This window comes from Eleutherodactylus coqui, chromosome 5 (genome assembly GCF_035609145.1).
Source record: "Eleutherodactylus coqui strain aEleCoq1 chromosome 5, aEleCoq1.hap1, whole genome shotgun sequence".
In the NCBI taxonomy this organism is placed as follows: domain Eukaryota; kingdom Metazoa; phylum Chordata; class Amphibia; order Anura; family Eleutherodactylidae; genus Eleutherodactylus; species Eleutherodactylus coqui.
This window is the reverse complement of record NC_089841.1, coordinates 163,337,838-163,352,107: the sequence shown is the minus strand read 5'-3', so window position 1 is coordinate 163,352,107 and position 14,270 is coordinate 163,337,838. Positions and strand designations below refer to the sequence as shown.

The 14,270-nt window shown below is 44.9% G+C and overlaps 1 protein-coding gene across 1 annotated transcript in view; it reads right to left on the bottom strand.

Annotated features, from left to right (window-relative positions):
* The window catches only part of RSPH14 (radial spoke head 14 homolog), a 193,435-nt gene that overhangs the window by 174,344 nt on the left and 4,821 nt on the right, over positions 1-14,270 (bottom strand). Inside the window, exon 3 of the mRNA XM_066603584.1 lies at positions 5,748-5,850. Within this exon, the coding sequence (XP_066459681.1) occupies positions 5,748-5,850 (103 nt within the window). The remainder of the gene's footprint in view (positions 1-5,747; positions 5,851-14,270) is intronic.

Below are 14,270 nucleotides of genomic sequence, written 5' to 3'. Positions count from 1 at the left end.
TGTTTAAAAGGAACTAGAAGCACCTTAAGCCAAGTTACGTTACCGATAGTGACGGGGAGTCCGGCGAGCTGGGTGTCATAATGACTCGGTCCCCGTTCCCAGCTGAGTCAGAGAACGTACAGCCCGTGTGACTCCTCAGAAAGCTATGCGCACGCATTCCTATTCAGCTCTATAAAAAGGATTTATAAGACCGCGCTCCTGTGAAGATATATTCCAGTGTACTACAATAAGCAAAAAAGACAAAAGAAGGATTAAAAAAAGGTGAGGACTCACCTGGTGCAGGGGACTGTCTAATGGATAGACCCCCACACACCAAAAGTCCAGTTCTGCCTTATTCAAATGAGTCACGTTACCGGATCCCTTTCTGGTGATTGGGAGATCATCAGCTGGATGCCATGGGTAAACGCATACCGCGGTTGTGGAGATAAATATAACAAATCTGTAAAGAAAAGCTGCGCTTCTAGGTAAACCGTGACCTCGGCAGTGTCAGTAAAGACATGCGCATCATTGTTTCACGTTCGGTTCACAAGAGCCATCTTTAAAATTTTAGATAGAAAAAGTATCCCAATCAAACACCCCCCACCTGCTTGAAAAAAAAAAAAAAAAAAAAAAAAAAAGGGTAGGTACGCCTCTGAAACGCGTTGCAGAACCATCTTGAAGGATCCCCCTAACCTAATATCTTTTAATCAGAGAATCTCTAAACCAACGTCATGGGTGCCTAGTTAAGGGTCATCACAAGCAAATTCGGACATAGAGGAGTTCTGCCTTAAACAAGCAGTCTCCTCACAGAAGTAAGTACTCCAGATTTTGTCCTGTACCACTACATTCATCTCTCTAGAAGCGCAGCTTTTCTTCACCATTCATCTCTATGGGAGCGAGTGCGCACAGCCATCTGAAAAGAGTACGCTGACTGTGTACACGCTGACTTTACCAGAGGACACCACATGAACGAGGACCCGGCTGAGTCTGAGATACAGCACCCTGGACCTAAACTATAAGCAACTTAACTTAGTTTATGATGCTTGTAGTTGATGGAACGTTCCCTATAAGCACCCGGCAATCGTCCCATCTAAAAGTAAGCAGGGAAGTTAGGGACCTGGGTGCTGTGCCTTCTAAACTGGGCCATCCAAAACAGTGGCAAATTAATATTGCTGCATAGTGACATAATTTGCCATGATTAGCTAGGGTAGTTAATGGGTTTATGGTAAAGTTCCTGGGGTCTACGGCAGAGAAGGAATTAATGTCTGCAACCCTAGTGGTCTGGGGCAGTGATGGAGTTAATACTTGTAACCCTGGTGGTCCAGGGCACACTTGGAAATAGGTGGCTGAGGTCTGGGGAGGGCACAAAGTACCAAACTAAGGCATACTCAGCATTTTGTTTTCCCTGGGGTCTATTGAAGCCACTCCGACTGTTGCAGCAACTTCCTTGCTCCAGAGCAGCAGAGACTAGAGAGGTGCGATGACAAGTATACTTTGGATTGTGCCCTTCCCAGCCTGCAGACACTTTTTTCCTTGAGTCAAAAAAACCTCTAAAATGTCCAATGCTTTTATAGTGGTTCTGTATCTTTAAAACATGCATCTCCATAAATGTGAATGGAATAGGACTCTAAAGTATGTAATTAATAATGTAAATATAAAAGTGCTTTATCACACGTAGATAAGTGCATAGGATTCAGCTAACTGCTGTCATTTCTTACGATTAGCTCATTGTATGTGATCACTTCATCTACGGCAATTAAACTACCCATCTAGATTTTAGTGCCCCGCATCTGTATCCCATGACTAGAATTACAATTTAATCACAACATTGAGGAGACCAGTCTCTAAAGGTGGACAATTAGTAAAGCCTGAGGATATTATCTGGATGCAGGACTTCCTTCTCTTATTGTCATGTTGGTTGTACTACCCAGCAATACCATACATCAGCTGTTTGGTGGTCGGAGAAGTGATTTTTCTTATGCTTGTTACATTCAAAATGGCCAGCAGGAAAATTATATGGTAAGGTAACTCATCAAAAAAACATCTACTTTATAGCTGAGAATATGGGCCCCTTTAACACTTTGCAATCCAATTTTGGATTCAGGGTTTCCTAGGGGGTTTTCTCTTTCTGCCATTTCTCAATGGCGTCATCTGCTGGCTAGAGCCAGTACTGCAGTATGTAACATGCTGGAGAGGCCCCCGATAACAGAGCGGACAGTAATCTACAGTAAGAATACCCTGCCGGACATCTTCAGACATCGAAGCTGCACAACCTTCAATCAGAATGTCTTTAGACGTCAGACAGTGGATTGGAAAGGGTTAAAGATATGTTCACACTTGGGTAAATCGAGTCCATCTGGGTTTCTGTTTGTCCGTCTTGCTATCAAAAATACTGGAACCCCTGATGGACCCTATAAAGGTATATAAGGTCTTTAAAGGGGTTGTACCACAATCTACTTTTATTGTCTATCCACAAGATAGGTGGTAAAAGTCTGATTGGTGAAGGTGTCACAACTGAGCTCCTCACCCAACCTGAGAATGGGAGTTCTTTGTTCCCCTCTCCCTCATTGCAGGCTCACTGTGCTCACCTACAGAGATGTCAGATTGAATGGAGCAGGGGGGGGGGGGGGCACACAACTGAGGCGCTGCTCTATTTATTTCAGTGGGGCTAGCAGAAATAACAGAGTACAAGCGCTTGGCTAGCTCTGACAATTCCATAAAAAAAAAAAAAAAAAAAAAAAAGAGTGGAGTGATACTGCACACGAAATTATTGCTCCATTCAATCTCCTCCTTACTGCAGGGGGTGCAATGAGAAATAGAGGGGGGGGGGGTTATGGAACCCATGTTTTTGGAATAAGTGTGGGTCTCAGTGGGGACATCCCCACTGATCAGACTTTTATCACCTATGCTATGAATAGGTGATAGAAGTACATTGTGGTACAACTCCTTTGAGGATTCAGATGTATGCATTTGAAAACCAATCCGAAATAGCTGCCCTGGCTCCATTATAACCAGAGGCGATGACGCTAGTGTGAACAGTGTCTTAGTAACACTCAACGGCACAGAGGTTGTAATTAACTACTATATTTTTATAACCTGCACACAGTAGCTGTGTAAGGTCCAGGGAACATGGCGGCCAAGGAAGAAGTTCACTACTATCACGCATGGCCAATACATCTGTTTGATAGTCAACTATTGAACTCATTTCTGACTTCATTGTGAAAATGGGGGTGCCCCGTTCCGATGGAAGATGAAACCAGGGATTTCTTGTTCCAGCTGCTGCAAAAGCCATATCTGTAGCGCAGAGGCGTAACTTGAAGCTCCTGGGCCCCAATGCAAAACCTGTAACAGGGCCCCCAACTATAATGCTTTATTCATAATACTAGGCTCCCTATATGGAGAAGAGAGGTTTTATGGGCCCCCTAAGGCTCCTGGGCCCGGGTGCAGCCGCATCCCCTATAGTTACGCCAGTGCTGTAGCGTCCAGGTACAAAAGCCCTGTGATTGTTTCCTCATGGGGCCGTACACGGTCCTACAGGTTATAGCGCTAAACACATTCACCTTGGAGTCGTCGCACATATGCTCCACGTAGAAAGGTGTTTTTTTTCATGTCCCTTCCCCAGATACTATCATGATGTTTGGTAATGTCGCAGAAAGACTGTCGCCTCGCTTTGTCATCCGGTTTCAAGGTCTGTAACAATTACAATCGGTAGGGATAGCATCACAAATATTTGCACATAATCTTCTATACCATTGGCTGCGGGACGTCCAAATCTCTGCTTGCTCTGATGGTGGATTTCTGAAGACTGTGTGAAACTTGCGCGGACGCGCTCCACGCTTTCCACTCTTACTGGTGGACGGCCGGATGATTTTCACTTACAGATGCAATTTTTATTCTTAAAATCAGAGTCCCACTTATGAACTGCGTGCCCACGGGGTGGATCTTCACCAAACGTTGTTAGAAAAATTACATTGCACACGAATAGACTAGCAAATGTGAAAATCAAGGACACAAAATGCTCTCCTGTCTTCGCTGGTAGCCATTTTGTCTCATATCTTGAGAAATGAAAGCTGCGCTGCAATTGGTTGCTTTGGGCACGATTTTCTTGCGACGCGAAGATGCACGATTATGAAACCCATGATTTTCAATGGTTTCAGTCTCACTTGCGAGGTTTTTACTCCTGCGATGCTGCATGGGTAAAAATAAATAAGTAAATCGCAGCATCTCCTTTCTTTTTGTAATATCACCCGTTGTTTTCTAGCAGCGCCTGCCCCATTGAAATCAATGGGAGAAGATTGCGATCCCCTGCCGTGGCAGATTCCTTCAGCCCCGGAGGGATGTGAGGCTGTCACATCCAGGAGTTTTCACATGCTTTCAATGGGGCTGGCAGCAGCAGCTCCAGCCTCATTGAAAACAATGGGAGAACATCACGATCCCCTGCTGCAGCTGTGACAACTGCAGTGGAGATGAAGGGAACCCCTACAGGAATACGAGGCTATTTCCTTGTGAAAACGCCTCACATCCAGGGGTTTTCAGAAGGACTGCAAGGGCGATATTGCGCCGTGAATCATGGCCCGATATCGCCCTCGCCTGTATGCAGGAGCCCTTACTGTTAGACAGATTTGCTAATTTAAAATTTTTTGAGTTACCGTTTCCATTGATATCAAATTTATATATCAGAGTGTCAGTCATTGGGAGTTAGAAATATTTAAAATCGTATAGGTCATTTGTAAAAATCCGGTCATTAAGTCTAGACCACAATAAAAAACTTTTTTAGATTTATATATAATTTTTTAAATATTTTTATCCCCAGATATTCCGGGGCTTAAATTTAGAATAGCACCACCTGTTTCTATAGTTTCCTGTGCACAGTAACACTGTCTCCTCTCTTATCACTTGCTCAGCATCTCTTCTGACACCAGAGAAGCCACAACAACTGCAGAAGCAGCCGCTCTCCTCACCAGGGATCCCTCCATATACCCAGTGGAGCAGAGAGGGCAGCAACACTGAGCAGGTGTGACCAGCGAGGAGCAATTACTGAGCTGATTTAGGCTGCCTGTCCACGGGCGGGTTTGAATTGCATTCCCTGCGACGATGATCCGACCGTGGAGAATGCAATGCATGCTTTCCATAGCGTTGCTATGGAAAGCGCAGCCACCCCTCTGTCCACGAGCGGAGAATCATTGCAATTCTCCGCGGTCAGCCTATCTGTCAGATAGGCTGAAAGCAGAGATCTGTCTGCAGGCTCCTCCTCTCGCGGCGGAGATCCACCACGGGATACCTCAACACCCGTGGACAGGCTCCTTACAAAGTGACTAACATCAATTTTCTGAAGAAATTGAGGCAAGAGTGATTACTGACTTTTCATGATGCCCATTGTATCATTAGCAACATGTTATAGCCAAAAATCACTCAAATACCTAGAAAACATCCATAGCAGATATCACATATGCATTCCAAAGTATCCAGTCACACCACAGAAACTTCTGTTTTGTGGAAAATAGCATCTGTTGGATTTAAGAAATCACCTCTTTAACTACTGAGGTGGACACAGAGTGGCAGCAGGTGGCGCTATTCTAACATCTGAGGATAGAAACTTTTTTTTTAATAAGTGTAAATTCAAAAAGGTTTATACTCGTAAAAATAGGCTGGAAGCAACTAGAATATTTTCTTGGGATAACCCCTTTAAGCATTCCATGAGTCCCTAAGGAACTGCTTTTTTTCTATCAATGTAAATTCAAGCTTAATTCCAATCAGGTGTCACCAACCTCCCAATGTTGTGACCAGCCATTATGCAGAAAATCTCCGTAGTCTTCTGACGAACTGTGGGGTCTTCATCATTTAGCAGATTTTTCAAGCTTTCCATGAAACCTGTGTAATAAGGTGATGTAATAAAAGTTTACATAATCTCTGGTTATTGTATAATTGCAACTCTGTCATTAAAGTCTAATTCCACACAACCTAATAGTTCAAGCATGACAGCAGTTATCCTTGATATTCTATACTCCAGGCCTAGATTGTTCACATCTCTTGTAAGACATATTTTCATGTATATTCTAACCTTTCTTAAAAAAGGGAAAAAAAATAAAAAATTCTTAGAGGAGTCTTCAAAGACTTTTTTCTAAGCTTCCCATGCCCAAAATAACATAGGAGACTATACTCACCCATCGCGGATCCCTAGAACTCTATTGCCACACCGGGATGTCACAGGCTGCAGCGGTAGACTGCGGAGTATGTGATTGACTGCAGCAGCCTGTGACGTTTGATCACACGCCGACTGTGTAGCCTGTAAACAGACCCAGTGGGGTGAATGGAGGTGCAGCACTAAAGTCGTAGCTACTTGGGATTGGCGAGTATAGGCTCATATGGACTATATGCTGCCGCCTGAGGTGGCTGACAGCTGCTTATTCCCCTCTCCCTATTGCAGACACATGCATGCTTGGAGAAGGGTTGGGAGAGCCAAATGAGTGTTCAACCAACAGCTCTTTGGTGTTATTGTATCTTGACGCCACCAGAAAGTTCTGGTGGAGCCAAGATTGACAGGGGGGGGGGGGGGGGGTCACACCCCCTGTACCTGATTGGTTGGAGAGCAAGCTGGCTAGTAGGTCCTGCAAGGGCACTAAAAGTCGCATGAAATCACTAGAGCAGCCCCTCATAGGAGCAGGTGCAAGGGCCTTCCTGCATAGGGACCCAGAAGGCACAACCCCCAAAACTATCAAGCGAGTGCTCCTGGGCCGCTGCCCCACAAGAGCCCCCTCCCTCTCTCCCAGCCATTGTCACTTTCAGAGAGATCCAGGGAGGCCAGAAGGCCGCTGGCAGACACAGTGGGAGGCGGCGGGTCACTGCAGGAAGACAAGCAGGGCCCGAACGGTAAGCATCCACCGCTGCACCTTTGAAATTGGCGCCGCTGCAGGGAGGCCACATGACTGCCGAGAGACACGCTGACAGCCTGCGCATGTAGACTCCTGGAGCACACGGCGGCCCTGGTCCTGAAGCGCCCACCCATTGACTCCCCCACCACCAGCCAATGCAATTTTGTAATCGCCGATGCTGCAGGGAGGCGACAGGGCTAGCGCCACAGACAGTCTCTGGCGGCGGCTGCTGCGTCCAGGAGCACAGCAGCAATGGCAGTGCTGCGCACAAGGGATCCGATGTCAAGGGGATCCCTTGCCAAATGGACCGCGAATCCTGGAAGGACAAAAGGCTACAGCTGCCGCACAGTGACACAGAGCCGAGTAAAAGGCCTGCAGCACTACAGCGGCGGGTAACATACACAGGCAGGTCGCCTCAGGTACATACAATGCCGCTTCAGGCACTCAGCCATTCCTGCAGCTTGCAGGACCTTTACGTATTCCGTCAATCGGGAGCTAGGGGTGTGACAGGGGCGTTTTCCCTGTCAAACCCCTAGGTTCCGGTGGCATCAAGGTACAATAATACCCAGCTCTTTATAGCCACCTAAAGTTAAATAAATTCACTGGTGACCACCAGCTCCAGAGGATCCTACCCAATAACTTCCCATATCACAGCTCCTGAACCTGGGAGTTTACCATGTGAACAATGGGAGCGAACTGCAGTCAGATTGTGGATGGAGTTCTGCTTAACACATTCTTAACCATAGACCTATAAAAGAAATGAAGGCGCATTGAGAGGAGAAATAAACATGTAGGGTGTGTTCCATTGCAACGCTTTGAGCAATGTTTGGTCTAAATAAGGTACTCAGTGGTATGCGTTAATAGTCTTAATGACTCGGTTTTGCACGCATATTAATAGTGTGACCACTAAACAGAGAAAAGGCTGTTTATGGCTGAGAATGATGTAGTCTAATAATTGCACACAAAGAAGGATGAGAGTGTGCTGCAGTTTTACAAGTGAACAAGTCTATCACTATATCTATCTTTGCCTGCAGGATGAAATTCTTGGAAGAGAGGAAACTCCTGTTCCCATGTGCTCCAAGACCATCCATCAATTAGGAAGACATACATCCCTTAGTGAGTTAAAGCATAGATTTACCTTTTTTGAACTTACACAATATTTATCAAAGGCGTTAAGGACTACAATTTTCATATTTATCCCTTTCCAATCCACTGTCTGACGTCGGAAGACGTCCAGCAGGGTATTCTTACTGTAGATTACTGGCCGCTCAGTTGTCGGGGGCCTCTCCAGCATGCCAGCAGATGGTGCCATTGTATAATGGCAGAAAGAGAAAGCCCCCCTAGGAAACCCTGAATCCAAAATTTGATTGCAAAGGGTTAATGATAGACAGCCTTTATAATTTAGCCCCTGTTAAAATGTCCTACCGTTGCAGCGATACTTATTATCACGTGACTCAGCCAGTTCATATCTGGCCTGTTGCCCTCTCAGGTGCCATTCATTGCCCAAATAGTCTCCGCCACCAAAATTACAGCCACAATGAACAAGTCGTCATTACTAATATCACATGAATAGCTTCACAACAGCGTATGAGCAAAAACTAACATCTGTGCATGCGCTGTTGTAAGACTCAACCTAAGCCAGCCCACCTCCCTAGCCAGTGTCAAGAACAGCACCGCTTCCTGCAACACCCGGAAGTCATGTACCTGGCTCCACACTCCAGAGGCTCCTTCTAGGACAGAAGGAGTTTAGGAATTAAATATTATGAGGATAGAGGAACTTTTGGGCAAAGATATAGAGTCTCAGGAACGCATCCTCAAACTATTGACGCTTGGATATTGTTTAAGTCTTCTGATGTTTTTCTGGATATTCTTTTAGCCTTCCGCTGTGGTAAATGGGAAGGTAAAGTAATAACATTCACATAGGGTAATTGGTAGAGATGAGCAAGCACCCAAATGCTCGGGTCCGCGTTATTCGAATCGAGCTTTTCGTAAAATTCGAGAGCTCTACTCGAGTAATGAACTCCATTGACTACAATGGGAGACTCCAGCATTTTTGTATGTGCACTATCCTTATTTATGCATCTAAGAACTATTTCTGGCATTTAAAAAAAAAATTGTACGTTTTGGATAACCCCTCTAGGGAACTGCTTTTATAGAAATACCCTTGTATAAATATCTTACCTAAATATCTCTATTTGCGAGAAGAAGGAATCTGATAACAGAGCAGGGAAGAGGCCGGGAGATCAAATTCCTTAAATGGTCACCAACTTTTCAAACAACTTGTGGTTATGATAGTTAGTGTTTTTTAGTGATGTTATCTCTGTTACTGGAGAAGGCATGGTGGCAGAACAGGATGTGGAAGAGAAGGATGCGTTATCATGCTCAATAAAGTCTATGAGAGCAGAGGGGAAGTAGGAGCGAGACTCACACGTACTTGTTTACAGCTAATGGTTATTTATTGCTATTTATTTACTGTGCTAAGTACTGTTGCACAATCTCCAACATGATGTGTAATGTCTGCGGGTTAAAAACAGTTGGAGAGCAGAATCTACAGTTTTCTGTGCACAGTCTAAAGCTCTTCCATTGTCCTGATAGAATTGAGAATCAGACATACAGCCTGCAGAGGGGGAATATGGGGAAAATACAAGGCATATACTTGCCAGATACAGTATTATACCTCATGTACACATGTGACAGCTTATTCTGAAAAGTCATCTTTAAAGTTAGGTTTGCTTCAAAACTTCCCTATAGACAATCAGCAACCATAAATGCTATTACATCACACTTTTTTCTCTTGTGCCATAATAATACATATTTTTTTTCTGTATACACTACAGTAGTGGTGCCCAACCTATGGCATGCATGCTGAAAGGGGCACTCAGAGCTCTCTTTGTGGGCACGCGCCATCATCCCAACGCAGATTACAGTCTGGTAAACGACTGCGTGAGCGCCGCTAAGGTAGGTAGTGGTTGTGCAGAGTGTTTACACAGAGTTCCGCCCTATTCGTGACGAGCTGTGGGGCAAACAATGCGGGCTTCTCATTCAGCACTTCACCTTCTATGTGAAGCGGGGAGCGGTTACATGGAACGAGCATCCAGCAATCCAGTGACAATTTATATGCTGACTGAGGGCTTAAACAGTTGCGCATGATTTCATCCAGGTATGTGGCCGCGATAATCACAGCCGCTTAACAAGGTGAAATGAAATCATTGATTGTAATAATTTCATTAGGGCAGGACTTTTCTTCATGCTTCTCTTTTCAAACTCGCAGAGTTTGAAAATTCCGAGAAAAAAAAAAAGGATTCATGTGCAACTGCGCTGTGTAGCGGCAAGCATAGTCCGCTCAGGTCAATCTGTTTATGCCCTCGAAAATCAGTTATAACAAACTGCAAACAAATAGTGGGCAATTTTTTGCATTTACACTACACAATTATCGCTCAGATTCATAGGTTTGAACACATTTTGAGTGATAATCATCTCATGGAAATGGTCGTGTTGGCACTTGGTGGTGAAGAAGTGGGTTTCGGGTTACAGTAAATTGTGGTCGCTATAAAGTCGCTTTCCCATGGCTGTAATACAAGCATATTTAGACGTCAATATCACAGGGTTCTGCTGTCTGCTTCAATGCAGTTGTGAGAAGTCTGGATGTTGTGACTTAAAGCTCCATTTACACGGGACGAATGTCGGGCAAACGATGCCCGACACTCTTCCCCGAGTGTCCTAGCTGCCGTGTTCCTGCAGGGAGCTAGTAGTGCTGGCTCGCTCTCAGAGCGGCCAGCAGGGGGGGCAGGTGTCTGCAGGAGATTTCACTCCTTGCTCTTCCCCGCCGCTCTCCATTGCCATAACAGCGTCCGTTCAGTACTGAACGGCTGCTATTTACACTGAGCGATCAGCTCATTATCCATTGCTTATGCTGCATAAATGATGGACGATGAGCAGAACGCTCATCATTCAGTATTGACCGGATGCCATGTTAAATGAATGGAGAGGTGCGGGGAATGAGAGGAGAAAAATCTCCCGCTGCGTCCCGCTGAGAGCTAACGATACTAGCTCCCATGCAGGTGCACGGGAGCGAGGACGAGTGTCGGCCATAGTTTGCCCGACATTCATCTCGTCTAAAAGGGCCTTAAGAGTAGCCTCAGGTTAGACATACACAGTAGACAGCTGCTAGCTGACTGCTCAGTTAGTCATTCAACACATCTTCATTATGACTCTTATATGGACATGCTGACTCCACCGAGCATGTATGTGCTCCCAATAGGGAGAGGGGAGTAAGCCACTGCCAGCCCTCTCTTGTGGCAACTTATCTTCCTTCATGAACAAAAAGATCAGGCATATTTAAGGGCCCTTTTTATGTACAACGAAAATATGCAAATAATATGCAAAAAAAATAGTTGGATTGTCGAATTTGAATGATAATAGTTCAGCATAAACCTGGCCAACGATAGAACGAACGGTAATTCAATCGCTTATCATTCGTCATTCATTTTATGCATGTGTAAGAATTATAATTCGCAAGTCGTTACATGCAAGTAGCAATCATTCAGTTGTTCACATTCGCTGGTACAGGGAATGAACAATTAAGTGAACGAGAAATGTAAATTATTTATCTCCATGTATAAACTGGCTGTACGCACAAACTATCATTGTTCACTCATACAAACAATGTCTCTCCGTGTAAAAGCACCTGATGTCCAACTGCCCCGTCCTTTGTCCCCTGCTATCAGCTGCTGAGGAAGGAGGCCCATCACACTATATATCGGGCTGATCTTGCTGAAATCAGCGAGTTTGGCTGACTTTCACATATAATGCTTCATACACATCACTGCGAAAAACCCGGGTTAAATAGTGCTGCATGCCAGAATGCATAACGGCATTTAGTCAGCGGATTCCATCCGATGCAGTTTGGGTTCAGGATGGCCAGATCCGACACTTCAGCTTTTGCTGCTGTACCGCCTCCTAGGATGTAGCCGAATAACGGAAAATGAAAGCATATATGTGAATGAACCCCAACGTGTTGCACCTTGTAAATGTTAAATTAGAACATATATGGTTCCCAGGCATCATGGAGAGCGTTTGTGCGCTTATTCACCCATTTCAGAGGGTTATGCATGTGATCAACATAAAATATATAAAGGACAATACATCTTTATTCCCATAATATTCCAGCAGAAACCATGCCAGGACTAATTGCCGAGGATCTGAAGGCTAAAGAAGGTCCAATGCGCTACTAGATGGGTATGTAATAAATCAAGCAGTCACTGTTGTGTATATATCTCATTCACTAGAGCTGGAAGCTATAAATCAATAAGTCAATTTCTATATACACAGTGTACCAGGAAAATAAAATGGAGCCGTTCTCACGTGGAGTCCGAAGGAGACACATCCTGGCACAGTCAGCGATGCAGGACATGTAGTACCGTACTGTAGAGAGGCGCTACTAGACAGCCAATCCGTGCATACGCTTCAGTAGTACAGGGGCTTTACAAGTGCTTGTTGATTAGATGGATCGATCTGCCAGCTAATTATACAAGGTATAGATCAGCTCCGTTTCTGGCTCTGTATATGGTTTGACGGTACAACAACAAAAGACAGACCATTGTATGTTGGACCTATTGTATCCCGAGAGCAATAGGCAAGGGGTGTCAAACTCATTTTCAACAATGGCCACATTAGCCTTATGGTTGCCTTCAAAGGGGAGGATTGTAATTGTATAGAACTGGATTGTTTACATGAGCGTATTTGTGCAATGTATTACAGTAAAATGCGGTGAGTAGAACTCATTGATTTCAGTGGGTTCATTCGCATGAGCTTTTTTTTTTTTTTTTTTTTTTTCCACATGATGTGCAATCACTAAAAAAAAAAAAAAAAAATACATGACCTATTTTGGTGTATATTACGCACTGCGATAGGCTATTAAAGTGAACGGGTAAGCACAAATACACAGGGAACCTGCGTATTTGCACAGCATTTCAATGAGCATGTCTGCGTTAGTTTTTGCATGCGCAAATATGCAGTGTATTTCCGAACTTAAAGAGACGCTGGAGTAGCTGAAAAACGCAAGCATAAGCGATTTTTGGTCACACAAGTATGCAGCGTATTTGCATGATCGAAATCCATTTATGCACGTGTGAATGAGCCCTAATACCCCCATCGTGGCCACAGTAGTTACTGTGACCCCCATAGAGGCTCCAGTAGAAAGTAACCCCCATAGCGGCCCCAGTAGTGATAGTGACCCCCATAGCGGCCCCAGTAATGATAGTGACCCCCATAGCGGCCCCAGTAATGATAGTGACCCCCATAGCGGCCCCAGTAGTGATAGTGACCCCCATAGCGGCCCCAGTGGTAACAGTATCCTCTAAATTGGCCCCAGTAGTAGCGATCCCCATAGTAGTTTCACGGATGCTGCTCGGCAAGAGGCCAATAGCAATCCTTCTATTGGTCTTTGGCTGGGCAGCATCCCTGCAGGCCTTGGTGCAAACGTCAGGAGAGGTCAGCGGTCACAGACCGGACCAGAGCTGCAGGCAGGATGAATAGAATTCCTTTAAAGGGGTAATCCAGGCAGCACCTGCTTTAATACACTGGGGTCATAGCGGAAGCACTGCTCCGCCCCCTATGTAGTGGCTCGCGGTCGTAATTGCAGGCGCAACTCCCACTGAAATCACTGGGAGATGCGCTTGTAATTGCAGGCTGTCCAATTGATTTCAATGAGAGCTGCGCCTGCAATTATGAACGCCGGCCACTCTGACCCAGTTGTGCCACGGTTGGTGCTGCTTGGATAACCCCTTTAAGGTTTAATGCACAGGGCTACACAAAGTGAGGCGTTGGACCGGATTCTACCTGCGGGCCTTGTGTTTGACGTACGTTTTAAACCGAGCGATTTGTCATTCAGACGAGTGACCGATGACATAGTCCGCTACTTTGCTTGTGCAGCCCTTTGTACAGGCAGATAAATCGTTCGCTCGCAAATTGCTCAGTCGCTCACAATTGCTGTAGCAGTGAATGAGAATGATCTTATATAAACCGAATGATTAGTGAAACGAACGATGATTTTCATGCTTGCACAAAATGAACGCTAAACGATAAGTAAATAAATATCGTTCATCGTTGGCCATGTTTACACTGAACAATTATCGGTCAAGTTTGGAGGATCCAGCGTTTTTTGTTTTTTTTTGAACGATAGTCATTCTGTGTAAAAGCACCTTAATTTGAGGGATCATAAAGGTTTTTACAATATTTATGGTTATTCAGTGATAAAGAAGAAGCTTTAGAAAACCGAAGAGGATGTAATAGAGCCATCTAGTGGTGGAAAGAGAAAAGTCACACGTGGCTGTGGATGAGGCCGATTTGTACACAGTAAATATGAAGGGTGGGTTATCAACAGATCTGTATTGATGCCCCTTTAGTGTGTGGTCAAGT